Raw genomic sequence first — 18,570 nt, forward strand, 5'->3', positions numbered from 1 at the left:
TATGAGCTCCCTTAACAGCTCTACTGTGGCATTTAGATTTACCCTTGAAATTTATATCTGATTTTTATACTCATCTTTTTAACACTTTATCATTTTCTTCTTCAAACAACCTGTATTGTTACTATTAAAAAAAAAAAAAGACCAAGTATAATCAGGTCAAACATTAATATTTGATGGTATATTAAATATTGAGGGCACAAACAGAAACACACTTCACAATACTAAGATCACTGCTTTTCTGCTTCCACGTTTTAGGAAAGTATTGGTGGCCTGGTGACAAAAAGATCTGCCTAGGACCTGGGAGATCCATTCCCCTGTCTTCAGCTTTCCTGCACAACCACAGGCAGTGCTTAATCCTTCTTCTTCTTCCCATGGCAGTTCCTCATGTACAGAAAGGAAGCACATGTCTGACCTGCGAGGCCCTGATGAACCTTTCAAGGTCTGGTTTTCTATGAGTAATTATCATTGCTATACCTGTGATGTGCCTATAGCCAGCTGCTCAGTAGTTTTAAATGACTTGACCCTTCGCGCTTTCCATCTGAGGTTATCTCAGCACTTAATAATTATTAAGGACTTAATATGACATGAACCTGCTGGTAGCGGAGCTGCTCGTTGGTGCTGCTGTTATTAATTCTGACAGAAGTACATCTTCCCATGCTTTCACTTTGCAGAATTTCACACTCCTCAGTCTCCTGGGCTAGATATTAACGTCTCCACATTTCTTCAGTGTTTGCCAAGCACAGGTTGGATGCAAAGGGGATATATTTAGAGGAGAAATTCCTGTTTATAGAGACAGCCACAGTTCAAGAGAGAAGTGGTCTCATTTGCATCCCCAAGCTGCCCCATTCTCTGATGGTTTGTCAGATAGAAGCTGTGTGACAGCTGCATCACAATGTAAAGCACTAAGAGTAACATGAAAATAATAAGATCAATTCTCACAAGAAAATAGATTTTCATTGTGATGCACTGGACTACCTCCTCAATAATAGAAAATGTATTGAACTTTCCTATTCAATACTTAATACGTTTGTCTGCTCTACTCTTCCCAGCACAGACCTGCACTTCTGTGGTGCTACTGAGTATATTTGACGAAGTGCTATGGACACACACGTTCTCTGCCATTTAGATAACCTGGTTTCCTGGGGTTGGTAGCTTCTCTCTTGTCTTACAATGTGATCGGAGCTCTGCAGCCTTTCCTTCAGTGGAGGATTCAGATCTCTCCTATGAATTCCCATTTCTATAAAGCATGCTAGAGCTGTGCATCTTTGATGCCTCCACTTTTTTGACAGAAACTGATGGTTCAAAAGTTTTGGGAGGGTCCTAAAAGGACTCACAAGTGGAAGGACCTTGACTGCATGAACACAGCTTGCCTGGGGTAAGGACTGGTGTCTGTTCACAGCAGTTTTCTGATATCACAATTGAGGAGAGAAAAAAATAAATAAAAAGCCACCATGTTATTTTCATAGCTAAGAAGTTGTTTTTATTGCTATTAGCAGCAACGACCTGGGGGAATTGATTACACAGGTGAGCCTCTACCTAATAGCTGTGTTTATCATTTTGCCTGCCATGGTGGGAGAGCTGCAGGTTCCCATACAGACAGATTGAAACGTTGTCTATTCTACCCTTGCTCGGCATCTTTCATGAAGTGCTGTTTTGTAACATATGGCAGTGAGCACCCACTCACTCCTCAGAGAATGCTAACAGATATCCCTATGCCAGCAACAGCAGTAACACAGGGATAGTAGATTTAACTTTCCTCTCTTCCGCCAGCTCCTACATACATCTTCATGTCCCTCTTAATGGAAGCACACTAATTAATATGTCAGAGAACTGCACTACAGTCTGACTCCAGTCCCCCTCGCTGGTACAGATAAGTCTTGCAATCAAGACAGCTTCACAATAAGAAATACATGTATTTTCATAGACAGATGCATATTTCTATTTTACACATCTCTGCATCACTCCGCTCCTAAAGCTCTTTCAGTACTGGTATCAACAGCACTCAGAGAAAGGCCCTCGCTTTGTGTTGAAGAACTGCAAACCCAGGCCTAAACAAACAAAAAAAAGTATAGGAAAACCTGACATTTTCTATCTGCAATAATAACTAAATAATTCACACTCTCTGAAGGTAAAAGCATCACACCTGATGCTGCCCCTAAGAGCCCTTCACTGCACATAAACCAACAACCTTTGGTAGCTTTGGCCAATTATCAGTCAGAAAATGCATTAGAAGAAGATGCATTTCTAAAGCTTTTGGTCAGATCCTGATCTCACAAGTCCAAGCCTAATTCCAGAACGAATCTATTCTGCTTCAGGATTGTTTTGGTGCAAGATCAAAAGAAAGTCCTCATCTTCACTCAGTCAATGGATATAATTCTAATGCCTTCAACCAACCATGGATCAGATCACGGTCATAACAAAAATAACCCTATGTCAGTTAAGCTCATATTTCTTCAGAGCACCACATGTCATTTAAGACTTCATTCTTGCTGCGAGTTTCTTAGTGTGACAGTCATGAATAAAAAACTTCCCACATATACAGCTAACAGTAATTTAGCATTTGTACTAATAAAGAAGATACAAAATAACATATGACAGGAACAGGAGTCTCATAAAGCATTGGTTCTTCCTAAAATCTCTGATTTCCATTCAAATTTTTCCAGTTTTAGGAAAATTCTAACTAGTTCACCCAACATATGGCTAAGGTTTTCCCTTGAAATTTTTAATAAAAATTTATTGGACCTTCATCATTACTTTCAATTGATTGCTTAAAATCCAACCAACATAATACTCAAAGACTAGTTAATGATGGTTGTTGGTAAGAAGAGCCTTTAAAAAGCAATAATTCCTTGCATTTTGAGAAACCTGAATGTGATCCAGTGGGAGCAAGTCCATCTCTTTAAATACAAACCCACCCTTTAAACACTTTATATGATCATTCTCCAGACAAGGCTAATAGGGTACAGAAAGTTGAGCATACACATTGCACGCCATTGCTGGCCTGATGTTCAACGAGCTGCTCATCTGCTCCCATCTGATTTTCCCTGTCCAATCCACGGACTGTTCTCTCCATAACATCAGTGTTCTCCTGCTGGCTGAGGTGAATGTAGGGCACTAAATAAGTTGATAATCCATTTAAGAATAGAAAAAAACAAACAATTGTACTTATTTCCTACTCAGCTCATTGGCTTCTCTCAATAGAAGACGCTCCTTGTCCTCTGGGATTACCTTGAAAATGAAAGGTTACCCCAGTGAGGAAGAAATGTAAAATAAATACTGCTATAAATAAAACATCTTCTGATATAAGGAGCAATGCTATCGTGTTACTGTACATCCAATATACGTACGGGCAGACCCATAACATAACAGCATGAGCTCTATTCTAGAAAAACTATTAACGTGCACTAACTGTTGCTTAACACCTCTGCACAGCAATGAAGCTGCCCTGTCCAAATGTCACAACTGGCAGAGTGGCCTTCAAACAGCAAGAGGCAGAACAAACAAACAAACAAGCAAAGCACAGAGTTGTCGGTAGTGCTTACCAAAACAAAGAGGCTCAGAGCTTGAGCTCCTCCAGCGCAAATCAGAAGCACCTACCTGTGTAAATAAACCTGCCTGGGGCGCCTTTGCAAAACTGTTTGGATTTGTATGATAATGTCACTTCAACCACTCCGGGAATGTGACGTGGAGGCGTCTGAACTCGAATGGCATGAGGCGTGATAAGCTGGGAAATGACAAAAGGAGAGACACAATTACACGGCTGTGTTATTCCCCCTGCTTACCTGCACCCTCCAAATGTGCTTTATGAGTAAGTGCACTGCTTAATGCTGTGTAGCAGATGCTACGGATTAGGCAACTGATATATCTCGTGTCATTTCTTACCTCCAGGAGAGGAAAGAGCATTTTAGGATAAATTGTCATCAAGGAAAAATAGTGTTACTTATACCCATTATTTCTGGACCCAGAGGAAATTCTTTCTCCTTTACAAACTGTTCCTATGTTCACTCCTCCTTTCTCTCCTTCTATATATTTACCTGTCTCCAGACCCCAAGAGTTATTCAGTCCTACTCTGGGTATTACTGAGCAGTTAGCCTCAGTAGTATCACAGAGCAAGTAGTTCCCCAGAGTAGATTTCTATGAATCACCTTCCTGGAGTTTTACATGGCCCATCTTACGCACCACCATTTTTGTAGCATTACTGGAATGGGAAATAATGCTGCTCCCTCCCTACTTTCCAAAGAACAGCAGTGTTCCTTCAGCTTGGGAGGTGCTCCTACCTACCTCACTCCACACAAGCATGGTTCCAAACACTACTTGAAGCCCATCAAAGAAGTTGTCTCCAATAATGATCACCATTGCTCCTCCTGTTGTCCACCCTTCGCTTGGGCTGATTGCTTTGATGCAAGGTGTGGCTGAACAAAACCAAAAGGAGAGCAGAGTGTCAGATAAGGGATTTAACACGCTGTGTGTAAACCCTTGCAGAAGATAAGTGCAAGCGACCTCTGTGCACGTGAAGCAGTCCTAAGTCATAATGGGGCAAACCGTAGCTTCACCTGTCTGCTCCTGGGACTTTCTGCACTGCTGCAGCTTCACACTGCCACGAATTCCCCAGTGCTGACAGAGGCCTAGGACATGTCCCTCCAGCCAGTCACCCGTGAAGGCTGCTTTTCCATTCCAGAAAGCCAAAGAAGGGAGTAAATAAATAAATAAATACAAATACATGCATGTTTTCTGCCTTGCTAGTGTTAATTACTTGCCTATTCATTACCAGCACTTAACACTGTGTCATTAAAGCCCTAATAGGCCAACTGTAGTGGGTGTAAAAATGAAATGCTTAAATGATCATGCAGAGGTTGTTTTTAAAAAAAAAAAAAAAAAACACCCACACTCATTAGCATATGATCACACAAAAGCTAAACCCTGTGCAGAGACGTAGATCAAGATTTATTAGGTTTATCAGTGGGCAAGAGAGATACGGAAATATCAAATGCTTCCTCCAATTCTTATCAGGAGACAATTTCTAACAATTTTCTTGGTTTTGTGGAATAGAGTTTTTTTTTCTTCTCTCTTCCATATGTTCAAGGCCTCTGGACTATACATCCCATCAGGAACCCAATATGGTTTCCAGGCCATAACCAAAGTCAATCCATCACTCCATTCCCAATGTTGACAGGGTCAGAGGTGGAGGGGAACTTTGGCAGGGCTCCAAAAACATGAGACTCCTTTGAACAGCCAGTCAATCACATCCAATCAGTCAAGGAAAAACTGGATGGCTTCCTAGGCTAGGAATCCTGGGATTTTCCTTCTACCATTTCACTGCCCGCTGGGGGAGAATTAACACCACTCTGAATTCTTTACTGATTCAATCATTTTCTTCCAGTTCATTAATTCTTCTTATAGGTTGATATAGGGCACATTTAAGGAGTGGGGCAGCAAAACATTATAATGAAATAATATCCCTGCTTGTCTTTTCTGCTAACATCACTAGCTCTTCTCACTTTCACTAGCTGCAGGGGAGGGAAAAGTAGACACATATAGCATTTGCTAGTAATTTGGAGTACTGTCTGCATGAGAAGGCAGAACGCGTTGGTAATGAATGCACGAGAAGAGGGAGAGGAGGGGCCAACCACTCTGAAACGTAACAGACCCAAGTATTTGTAATTAATACAGTCCAAAACCATCCTGTAGACGGCCGTGAGCCTTGCTTAGCCAAACAAACTAAAATCAATTAGTGTCAGTTTCCTTCTGTGCATTGTTATGCTTTGCACATAGTTTGTTTAAGGGAAGCAGTGACACTTTTTCATACACATCTTGTGCTGGAACAGTTCTGTTTAACTAAGATGTCATGTTGCCTAATTTGCCTGAAATCAAATCAATCCCAGCTGAAAAAGAAGTCCGAATTTTAGATAATACTCAGTGTTTCTGCGTTTTTCATCTCTTCAGAACAAACTAGTAAATGAATTGGGAGGGGGAGGAGGGAAGCCAGCATCTTATACGTGAAGAGAATGATATTTTGCATGCAGTAGACACTGTTTTCCTGCCTTTTCCTTCTCTAAGCCCCCTGAGGTTCTGTAGTTCCCTCTTAGCTCTCCTTTCCTCCTGAAAATAAACAGAAATTGAGGAATGGGTAACATGCTTTTGGACTCATTTCTGTCCCACTCTTCATACAGCATCCTACCTTCAGAGGGGTCGAGTCTCCTTGCTCTCCGTCCATGCTTGGAGTTGTTGTGAACAAACATGTTGTCAGACACTGCCAGCACGTGCCCATCAACATTCACTGTTGTGGATAGCACAACCTAGATATTTTCAAAGGGAAGAAAAAGGAGGCAGGTAAACAGCTTAGTTGGATATTCAGCTCATAATGTATTAATTATTCAGTTTAGTTAAAATCTTATTCTGTTTGTAAAATGAAATCATGTCCTGCAGGTTTTACTCCCTAGCAAGAATGGGAGAAAATATTCTCAGCTTTTACTCTGTGCATTAATTCCATTTAACACAGCATCCTAAGGGCCATATAAAGTCCTTAATGTATAATGAACCAGCTACTGCAGATGGCCCTAAATTTCGTTTCCTATGATGCACCGTAGCATAGCTGATGGCAAAGAAGTCTGTATACAGCAACCAGGAGGACAGGCTGCAGAGCACCGCAGCAATTTGCCCTCTGATACATACATGCAGATTCAGAGCCATCTGCTGTACTGCACACACATGCAAATGCATCTGCATCTGCTTCAGAAATAAAGGTCTCCATTGACCGAGCAAAAGAGAAACTCCTACGACGTGAAAAAAGTACCTAATACGATGGCTGGTTTTTACATATACAGTCTGAGTGCCTCTCAGAAAACACCTGAGCCTGAGCACACAGAGTCAAGCACCACATTTGAAAGCCTTGGCCTCCATGGCTTCACTGCTGGGCTCTGAAGGCGTAGGAATTCTTAGAGTAATTGAATATGTTAATGAATCCTGCTTCACTCTCCCTTTCAAACACAACGTCCCAAACCTGTCTTTAAACCACAAACTTTAAAGAAAAAAAATAAAAAAATAAACGATCCTGCATTTTAAAACTGAAAAAAGATGCATCTTGTTGAAACTTTGGGGTTTTGGCCATCAGTTGGCGCAAATCAGCTCAGCCCCACTCAGCTGCCACACAGCAATAGAAACCCACAGCTATTGAGGATTTGACCCTGGACACATTCACAGCTGGCGTGGTCCAGGTAAGAGAATAGGCTCTAATTGTTGATGAAGCAATACTCATCACACAGCACGAGAAACCTTGCCCTCCGGCAGGATTCTGCAAGTTTAAAGAATACTTTCTTTCTCGAGACAAGTTTAATTCATTCCAAAAGGCTCTTGTCATACCGTGCTCTTATATTTCCCAAGCATTCTTGTCACAAAATGTGTTGCTTTCCGTGTGCCAACGGATTTCATCATTGCACATTTGGGTGGAGTGAGACTCCTATCCAGGGTGAACGCTTCCCGCATGACATAGCTGAACCCACTCAGATGCACTTCATTATTTTCCGTTAAACAATGGAAATAAATTTTAATCTCTCACTGGCCAGCGCAGAGCACACTGTGGCAACAGGGGAATAGGCCTGAATTATTCCAGTGTCTGAAATATTTACGACAAGAGTTTAAATTGCAACCAAATGTAAATCAGAAGTATATCATATATACACAGTTACATTATATAATATATACATACCTGACCTCACATACACAAGGTACGTATGTGATAAATGCACACCCATGTGCCCTCAGTATGGGATTTTTTATAGTATCTGCAGACTCAAGTATGCACACTCCCTGTTTGAAAACCCACTTGGGTGTCAATGCTGCACAAAAAAAAATGAGTCCTATTTCAAGAGTAATAGCAAAAAAAAGTCCTGCGTTTAGAAGCTGAGTGTTGAGCATCCTCAGTTCCAGCTGAAGAACCTCTCCCCGTGAATGGCTCCATTTCTATTTACCTCTCCTGTTTATCACAGGAGGGTCAAACCCAGTTGGCGTTGCATCAGCTGGGCCCTATGGTAAATAACTGCAATCCTCAGGGATAGAACAAAAGCAAAGTGCAGATCTGGACCAGAACCTTCTCAAAGTTTTAGACCTTCTTTGCAGTAATCTTTAAGGCACTACTGAAATTCAGCGTGCATCTTTGTCATGGTTACTATGACACAGCAAGCCAACTCATTATCAGTGCTGTGCAGTAAGAATATGCAAGATTATGGACATAACAACTCCTGAGCTTCTCTACTTTGGTTTGGTCATTCCTTCTTGGCTGGTGAAGATGGCAACCCAATTGTTTTATACTGAAGATTAAAAAATAATTTTTTATGGATAAAGGGAAGAGGAATGCGCATTCCACTCTGGTCTCTAACTCCCAGGCCCTTCCCTTTCACAAGCCAACTGCTTTCCCCCAGTGAGTATTTCCTGGGTCATGAAGGGTGACCCTTTCCATCTGGAATCAATCAGTCAACTCCTGACAACTTCCTGAAACACCTCACTCCATTTCCTGTTCTCTCCCCCTTCTCCCTTTCCCCCTGGTTTGCTTCACTCTTCAAAACTGCAGGCCACAGCAGCTTAATGTTAGAGGGTCAGACACAGTTAGACTCCAAAACACTACATAAGAACACCTTTGACCTTCAAAAATCTTTACATCTTAGCTAAACAAATCAAGGTCAACGCTTCTTACCATTACCTTGTTAACCATTTCTAGGCTTTTTTTTTTCTTTTTTTTTTTTCCCAATACCTTTCTGAACACTTGTTATATTTATATATAACATATATATATAATATTTATCAATAACACTTGTTCTCCCAACATCGTAAAACATCCCAAGCCTTTTTGTAAACCTGTGTTTAGTGCTGCTGAAAGGCAATGTGCAAACTGCTCTGGAGATTTAAGTTCTCAGATTTGCCCACAGCACTGGCAAATTATTGACAAATGTTTTGAGGTTTCTGTTTCCAGATCTGATGGCTCGACTTCTTGTGTGTGGAAATTCAGCTTCTACACCAATTCCATTTGAGATCTTCTTGCTAAAATCAGTAGTTAATGCAAAACACAATTCTGAGGAAACGACCTGAGAACATCAAAATATGTCAGCTAGAAAATGCATTCTGGTAATTGTAGCTTAAGGCCAAATTTGACATAGATGGCATAAATAAAAAAGATGTTATGCTCCTAAACAGCTGGATCAACCAGTCACCTCCAGTGGAGCTTCAGAGGACAACCACCTGAGCAAGAAACAGACACAGCAAAGTGCTCCTTCAGCCACCAAAGGTGGGTTCCATCTACAGCAACAGCAAGGGAAGTGCCAGCTTCTCAGCAGGGCTTCCAGCAGCTCTCCAGAATCTCTTTGCACATCTGCAAGGGTCTCAGAACCAGCTATAAAGCCACAGACCTGGAGCAACGATTCTGCAGCAGTGCTGAAGAAACGTGTGGTTGTTTTTGCTTCCCAGGTGGATTTCTGTAATGTGCTTCCTCCTCAAAAGCCACAGTGAAGGCTCATCACCTCCCGTGACATTCAGTCAGACCGGGTTTAGCACATGGCACTCAGGTTCCCCGAGCTGGATTGCCCCTCTTCCATTTCCCTGCACAGTTCAAAGTGTTGGTATTACTTTACCTTAAAGATTACCTCTCTGACTCGCCAGTACTGACAGCACCAATCAGTCTAACAGTTCACATTACCCGTTTTCAGACTAAAATCTTCAGCTCTGGCAGCAGCCGTTCTTCGTTAATGACTGCGTCCCCCGCAGAAGCCCACTGAAGGGTGGGCGATGGGGCAGGCACATTCTGCACCTACCTAATGGTACTTTAATGAAAAGTTCAGAAATACTACAAATTCTTGGTCAGAGGCACTGCAGTCTTTTCTCCCCCATCTGTACATTATATTGATACCTCATTAATATAAACTCTGCTCCTCTTCAAATCGTATACGCGCAAGGCAATACCCAGCATCTACGTACAAAAGCTGCATCACTCGTAGACACCTATTCAGACATATGGTACAAACATTCTAGGCATAGAGGCGTTTATTTACATGTAACATATCTCATCACTGTGTAAATGATCTCTCTCAAAAAATTCCTGTTACCATTCCAAGTGTGGAAAAAATTCTTATGACATTGTACATCTGGAAACAATATTACATTCCTGATGCACTTTCCCTTACATCTCTCTAGTCACAGCACCATGTTATTTTAACTTTTCAGAAGAATAACTACTAGGAGGATTTTAAAAATTATTAGCGTTATTATTATTTTCCAGCTGGGTGGAAGAAAAGATGTCAGGCCTCATCCTGCTGTCTTCACTTGGATGGGGCTCCCATTGATGTCAACAGGCGTTTGGGTTGAGTAACACAGGAGTAGATGCTATAATATGTGTTTGCTTCATAGTTGGATTAGGAATAAGATAAACAGAGAGGAAAATGCCAGCAGCTTCTCTCTGCTCAAAACTTCCATCAGATTCTTCGGGAAATCCCCTCTGATACCCTAAGCCTGCTGAAAACTGGGAGCTGATAGGAGCTCTGCATGTGGCCTTCATTTTGGGAGTGGGGCCTCCTGCCATTTTAGGGGCACTGGGTAGGAGATAACTCCTGGGTCACTGCCATCCCATCTCCCGCTGTTACAGACGACTAAACCATGCAGCCACTTCTAAACAATTGTCTTAAACCAGTCGAGCTGGTGCCTTTGGATCTTGTCCTGTTTTAAAGCCTATGTCTCCTGATGGTGAGGGGCTTAATGGTTTACAGCGTAAGTTCATTTGTAGTCAGTCCACACGTAGCACTAGCTCTGAAATTACTATTTCCCATTCTGATCTATCTCAGGATATTTTCAGTTATGCCCTTTCTCAGTGTGTGTTCCTGAAGTATAAGAGCTAAGTACCCCTCCCTATTCCACAGTGTTCCAGTCCTGCACCTGTACCAATCCCATTTCCATTCCGTTTAAAATCAGTTAAACCAGCACACTGTATTCCTGACACAAACACATCTTTCCTTCTACCAGCAGAGTTTACCTGAGATCCAGTAGGATCTCATTTATGGTTTGCTTTAATGGATGATACACAAGTTTGGCAACCCACGGAGCACACTGAGCTCTCTGAGTGGTTCAGTTGCAATCAGTCCCACCCTTACATATACAGACTCTAAAATAACATCACCTCCAGTGAAGAATTCTGCCAGCAGTAGCTGGACTCTGCTGGTAGAAGTTGCTCTCATTTTGCAAGCTATAGCTGGGAAATGAATCTCCCATAATGACATCAGTTCCTGTAGTATTCATCTCTCTAACAGAGATCTCTGTCCACGTCCAGATCTGACTGTGGGGGTCCTTAGCACGTTCTCTCTCCATCAGTCTGAAAGTGATTTTGATTTAGACCAGTTCTGTTTTCCTCCGGCCATCCCTTTCTGTTTCTTCACACAGTGCAGCATTCCTAAACCTCAGCACCATCCGACTGCTCTGACCCGTTTTATTCCTTCCCAAACAATACAGATCCTTCTGCGCTTCATACTGAGCCGAGCTGGGTGAATTCTCAAACACAGCCAGCTTGGCTCAGGTGCCTGATGATGAACTGATCCAACCACTCCGAGGTCAGGAAGGAAATCTCCCCAGGGACATACCTTGTTATTTTTCCTTTCTCTTTCTCCCTAGAGCACCTAGAGGGGAATACTTGCCAGGAAACATTCCATGTCATGATTTCTGCAGAAAACAGAGGACAGTTGCCGACCTTTCTCTTTTCTGTTACTAAAAAATGATGTTGATTCAAAGATGACCATCATTAGCTGTTCTGTTGCCCGGTCCCATTCACAACCACAGCACTGTAGGATCTGTACAACCAGTGCGAGTGGATGCAGCAGAATTCCCAGTCAACAGGAGGCTAATGCTTTAGCACCAGGTCTCAGCTGAAGCATTTTAGCTGAAGTGCCTCATCTTAATTCCACAGAATTATTGTCCCCCATTACACACCGGTCGTTACCATTAAGTGTCATTGGGCTTCAATCAAGTTCTCCAGGAGAAGTCCTCATTAAGTGGAGGGCATCACTGTTTCTTTTTTAATTCTGTTTCTGGGAGATCACTCACTGAGAGTGCAGCACTGACAGTAATGACAATACACAGGAAAGCTCAGATTTGCAGATCAGTTGAACTCAAATAGCGCTGTGTTTGAGCCGGTAACTTAAACATTCCTTTTTTGTTGTTGGTTTCATTTTTCACCTTTCCCTTTCATTCAGAAATGTTTTAACTGATAAATAATCAATATTTGCTTCGGCTGAATTGACAAGAATGTGTTCATGTGTGCATGTGGGCAGGCAACAAGTAACCATGAAAACATCCATTAGCAATAGAAAGATTCCCCATCCTTACTGAGTCACAGTAAAATTACATTATTACTGGGAGAAGGGATGTTAAAATAATGATCACGTCCTTTAGCTTCTGAGGTGCAACACATTTCAACAGTAGAAAAATATTAGATGTGTAAGGTCTGTAAAAGTTGAGAGATTTTCATTTCATCTGCGAAGATCTACTTAATATCAAAGCAAATTTCAAACAGTTAACGTGATCACAAAGCAGCTGGTGTTGCTTCCAAACCAAAGAATTATTCTTAAAAACAAACAAAAAACAAAAACTTAAAAAATCCCAACCACAACTCTTCAGGCATCTGGAGCTGAATTAAAATTACAATGCAGTGTTAATGTAACCTTTACACCCTTTTTTCTCCCCACCCCCAGGTTGTGTTTTTTTTCTTTTTTTAAGTGGGTGTGACATAAACGAAATCTAACATTTAATTTAGTTTAACAAACTGTAACTATGCTACACGAGAGCTAAATCTTGTATCTAGAAATACAGAGGCTGAGGCCAGGATCTGCATCCCAGTTCCCTGGAACCAAAACGAACAGCTTCACACCCATCTCTAATCAGAAGCATTGACTTGACACTCTTCCAGACATGAGTAACCATTCATCCCTGCTTGGAGAACTCAGTAAGCTGTGTTGTGCTGCACAATTTCCATGTCTCTTATTTACGTTTCTGTCTCAACAACAAAGCCAAAGCTTCGGGCTTTCATTCCATCTCCATTAAAGAGCAGAAATGTTTTGATGAGACCCTTTCAGTTCCAGATTTCAGTAGCAATGGGAACTTGGAGACTGGGATTCTCTCTTCTGTGTTTTGTTTTGTTTTTTAAATAATGAGCTAAATACTAAAATCAGTAAAGCAGCCAACTGTACTGGGCTTTTGACCTTGCTTTTACTCTGATCGTACGTTCCTGGACAAACATCCATCCTTTCAAACCCAAGAAGCAATCCTGCCCATTAATTACACCGCCTGATACAAATCTTAAAAACTAAAATGAACACGACCATGCCCACGGTGCACAAGTGTATACTGCTAATATTTGGAACAAGGCCCCTTTTTCCACTTAAGACTTCAAAAGCAGCCGACAGACACAGCAAGAATCAGGCAAAAAAAGTGTTTGCCTAAATTAAAAACAATAATACTAAATTGGAGGAGGATCCTGATGACACAGCAGACCACTCAAGGGTGCTCTTTTTTACATCACAACCATGGAAGTCATGCTTCAACCCTTAGAAGCAATCCAGCAGACTGAAAACAAGCTCTCTCTGCAGTCCATCCTGGCTAATTTCCATTGGAACACTGAAGTTTTTACTCTGAACACATACAATTTTAGCAATGGAACTTTTTTTTTTTTGTAACTTTATTCATACATTCTGAGCTCCACAGCCCAGAACAAAGCTCATCAACCAACGCGCCCTGTGCTGAAGGTGCCTGAACAAAGATTCTGCTTTCCCTCAAAACCTCAAGCATTTGACAATTTGCTTCAAAGGGCTCATTTTCATAACACCCAAACGAAGTCCTGTGAACATTTTGGGTTTCGACAGACAGATGAATGTAGAAGCTTTGTCTAATCTTGATTAACGTTGAGGTTTGAACTTAAATCTCACGACAGAACTGGAAAGGATATGAATCCACATTGACTGCAAGTGCAAGAAGAGTTTAAGCAATCTCTGCAAAATAGAACCAGAGTTGTGCTTGGCTCTTTGCTTCAGGCTTGGCTGCTGTAGGGCAGAAAATCCAGATCAGGAGGCGTTGGCCCCAGCTCACTTTCGTCTCCAGTAAGCTGCTGATTTTGGTACAAAGATCTAAAGGAAGCCAATGCTTCCTCATGTACAAGAGGAATGCCAGGTGGATGGGCTGAAGGCATTCCATCAGTACGTGTGCATGCTGTAAAGCTCGTTTTAGTTTCACTTTTCAATGTCCCACTAAAAACGTGAAGCTGTTGAGATTCTTAATAAAATGGCTATTTTTGCTGTGGAGATGTGGAGGTGAAACAAAGAGTAAAGCTGACATTAGAGAGAGATCTTCACCAAAAAAAAAAGAATCCAAAATCCTCATGCAATTCAGCATTCACCTGAAATCTACAATTTCAGCTTCAATCACAAAGTAGAGTTCATTTTTTTGCTCTTGTAACTCTATCATTGGTATTATGGCAGTGCTAACCAGGATGCCCTTGTGCACAATTTCCTACAAACTCATAACCAAATGAAGAGTCTCTGGATTCATGCTTCATTACACTCTGCCCTCAGCCATCCTAACCAGCCCTAAGAGCTAACAGGATCAGTTCACATGCTATCATTTGAGTTTTCCTTTACTCTCCTTTTTGGCATTCATGGAAGATGATAATAGCATTTTTTTTCTTGGTGGAAATTACAGTTTCCATCAATTTGCTAACAATTGCCACCTCTATTTTTTTTAATTATTATTATTAAATTTTTTGATGTCTTATCATCTCCAAAAAACACAAGGAGAAACTCCAGTCTCATCAAACCACCGGTGCCAAAAAAACAAAGTTGGGTTGGACTATTATTTTTTATTTATTTCCACTAAAAACCAAAAAATAACCATTTTTATACCTTTAGCCAACACTTCTCTAAAATTTTTAGAGCTTTCAGAGATACCAGAGTGGATTTTCATTTTCACCAACCCGAGCTTTTTCTTTTTTTTTTTTTTGAGAAAAAACATCCCTCCCGTGAAACTGTATTCCCACTAAAAATACAAACCAAAATACATCATTTCGTGGAAAGTTTGACACGGGGCTGTAAATTTCTATGGAGTTTTACTTGGTTTCTAAATGAGGAAACTGAGGCAAGAGCCCAATAACTAACCATGATTTGGCAGACCTCAGGATGTCACTGCCCTCCACAGACCTGATGGGTCTACAGGAAAGCCATGCATCCCCCTGCAGCTAAAACCCTCTTTGTGTCACAGATGGGTAGCAATGAGGGCACGAGAAAAATGGCAACAAGTAGTAAAACCACGTTACCCTTTTACAGGTAAAACACTAAACTATTAGACATAGCTGCTTAAAGATTAGAGTGTGGAAGAAGAGGGACTGCGTCAGCCTTTCCCTTCTTCGCTTCTAACCTGACACACTTCACCTCCTCCTGTGTTTTTATTAGCTGGTGTTCACAATACATCAGCGACAGCTATGATGAAACCAGTGGCAGATTTTACTGCAAAGCAGCTGGGTCATCGTCCCCTGGGTCTTGTTGCTTTCCTGCGTGAGATCTTAAAGTGACCATCACTATTTGGGCTATTTTTTTTTTAAAGAAGCTGAAAGGAGGGCGTGAAAGAGTTAAAAGGCAAAAGAGATGGGAAGAGAGAGTGGAGGGAAACAGGGAGATGCTTCTGTACCACGTACAGAGCTACTTTGAAAAATTCTGAGGCATCTAAGTATCACAAACACGATCCCTGCTGTGGGCAGCTGTACGTGTGAGTGCTTTGCCCGAGGGTGTCAAATCAAATATCCACTGCTGGTTGGTACAGTACATCACTTCCCCTTGGGGATTTGGAGTGGGAAAAGACAGAGGAGAGGGGGAAAAAAAAAGGTTTAACCACAACAAACGGAGAAAAACTTTAACAATATCCGATATGGCTTATCACAGACCGTCATCTTATTTATTACGAGCAACGTAGGGGAGAGGAGAAAAAGAGAACGAAAGAGACAGCTTAATGCTGAGCCTTACCTGGAACCGCCTCATATCTCGGGGGTTTCCTGCTGTTTTCAAACAATTCTGATTGCACTTGAGAAAAAATTTTAAGAAGAATCTGTAACGGTAAAGAATTGTGCCACTGTTATTAACCATAACGAAACGCGTTGTCGTGTTGTGACTGAAAGTACACAGCAGAGTGATTTAGATGGAGGTATGTCAGCCATCCAGGACTGGGAGAACTCGGAAAAAAAAACCCACACAGCCAACCCCAACAAACAAAAAAACACACCAAAATTTAGAAAAATGGTGTGAACTGCACTCAACTGACCATAATCAGCTCTGAGATGGGCTGTTAGTTGATACAAGTCAACGCAACTACTTTGATTTATGCCCATTTCTCCACTGCACATTTGACCACACGATTTGAGTCTGTTCCCTTATCTCTCCTGTGCATACAAGGGCTTTCTTTAGCTGTCTGAATGGATTTTCCATGAGACAATATAGAAGGATAATGTTATTGTGATAACTACAAAAACCGACAGGGCAACTCTGTGGCTGATAAGCCTTGAGACTACTTAGAACATATAAAAAAACACAGAGACAAACAGAGCTCCCAAAAGAAGCTGATGAGATTTCATCCTGATGATGTTTTTAGCTGTTAAGATTTCGGTAACTAAAGCAAAAAAAGACCCAGATCAGAACCTTGCACTGATTCTGAGAGAGGATAACAAAATCACAAATGGAAGTAATAGGTGACAGCTCACACTGTCCAAGCAGATAAACCCATTAACATCATACAATGTGTCCGTGCCAATTATTTTTGCCCTGTCACATATATCTATCTTTATACATTATTCTCCCATCGAGTTCAGCTTGCTGTGGATGTGAGTTGAACCTTCAGGATGCTGATGGGCTCACCCAGCACCATGTGTTATAACATACAGATCTCAAATTTCAGCAATATTAGGAGACCTTTATCAAATTTGGGTACTCCACAAAATTTTTCATTAGGATTCATCCCTTTATTATCTGATTCATCTGATGACATTTTGAATTTACGAGGTAAAGGAGCCAATTCTACATGAAAGATCACAGTTGTTGGATTAAAAACATTCAAGTCTTCACAATTCAGACAAAACAGGCAAAAAAATCTCACAGATTCTTCACTCTACCATAAGTGAAAATATTTTCTGTGACTCCTTTCTGCGTTTCCATTTGTAGAACAAAACTGATTTAACAGCAACAATTAAAAAGAAAAAAAAAAACAGATTTTAAGATAGGTTTGAACGGAAAAGATACAGATATGAGGAAAAAAAAGAATGATACAGTTGAAGAATTGGTTCAGAATACAAAGAACTTATTTATTTATTTCTCTTACTGAGTGCTTTTCTGAAAAAAAAGGAAAAAAAAGAAAAAAAAAATCAGCTTTTGCAGTAAGTTAAAGTCCCAGGTGAGCCAGGCCTATTTCCCTTTCTGTTACTATGACAACGATTTTTTACCGCAGTCCCTAAGTCCCTTCAGAACTCACACATTCATGCCTTGAATTAGAACTTTAAAGGAGAAAGATGTATATTTCCTAGGGTTTACCAACAACAACTGCCAAAATAGTCCTAATGCAACACACAAAAAAGCAGAAATTCAGTTCTCCTTGCTTTTGCTACTTCTTTGCATCACTTACAGTGCGGTATTTCTCTTCCATCTGCCCCAGAAATACAAAGAAATACCGAAGGATCTGATCCATTGAAATGTGGCTTGAACAAACAAAACCCTTCACAGACCTCCCTACAACCAAACCCACAAAAACGACCCAGGGAACGTCACATACAATGACTGTCACAAAATACATCCTTCTAGCGAGCATTTGTTTGCCTTAAATCTGTCACAAACACTTTAAACATATCTAAAATGTTTATTTGCTGTGCGAGTGCATTTTGCAGACCAGTATTTTTGTCTCCATTTTCATTTCTGGGTTACAACATAGCAGCTCTGAGTGCATGGGCTGCGATGGGAGCCCAACATCCTCACTGATCCCATTGGGATCCAGGTGTCGGGAGTCCAACATCCCAACTGATCTCATTGGGATCCAGATGTCCCCATTGATCCCCACTGGGATCCAGGTGTTGGGAGCCCAAGTTCTCCATTGGGATCCAGGAGCAATGGGAGCTGGGTCCAGGCTCCCTTGGGCAGCTCGTGGGATCCCAGCCCTGGTCACTCACAGATCTTTGTGCCTCAGGAGCACGCTGCATGTATTCTATCAAACAAGTTGTATCGACTCCTCGTGCCAAAACTGTGGCCTCTTTTATTTGAATGATCAGCAAGCAAGATTTTATCTGTAAGAACGTTTTCAGAACGAACAATATTATGCATACTGGCGCACTCAGACGTTCACAGGAGAATTCCAGCCAGAGATGTTGCTCACAAACTCCTTGTTATCCTGCCCTCTTCTTACAGATATCAAAAAAAATTTGCAGATACATAAACTGCTTATGCTGCTGAGATCTGGCTGTGCAGGGAGAAACTACAGAACGCCGCCAAACTGTGTAATGAAACCAAGGCAAGCAACTTCTGCATG

The 18,570-nt window shown here is 41.3% G+C and overlaps 1 protein-coding gene across 2 annotated transcripts in view; it reads right to left on the minus strand.

Annotated features, from left to right (window-relative positions):
- EBF2 (EBF transcription factor 2) overlaps positions 1 to 18,570 on the minus strand; it is a 121,817-nt gene that overhangs the window by 18,739 nt on the left and 84,508 nt on the right. For both annotated transcript variants that reach the window (XM_042886727.1, XM_042886725.1), the window contains exons 7-10: positions 16,032 to 16,113; positions 6,179 to 6,296; positions 4,282 to 4,412; positions 3,598 to 3,724 (exon numbers count right to left, since the gene is read on the minus strand). In XM_042886727.1, the coding sequence (XP_042742661.1) occupies positions 3,598 to 3,724; positions 4,282 to 4,412; positions 6,179 to 6,296; positions 16,032 to 16,113 (458 nt within the window). The remainder of the gene's footprint in view (positions 1 to 3,597; positions 3,725 to 4,281; positions 4,413 to 6,178; positions 6,297 to 16,031; positions 16,114 to 18,570) is intronic.

Source organism: Lagopus leucura, unplaced genomic scaffold (assembly GCF_019238085.1).
Source record: "Lagopus leucura isolate 7727_CA_CO unplaced genomic scaffold, USGS_WTPT01 Super-Scaffold_100062, whole genome shotgun sequence".
Lineage (NCBI taxonomy): Eukaryota > Metazoa > Chordata > Aves > Galliformes > Phasianidae > Lagopus > Lagopus leucura.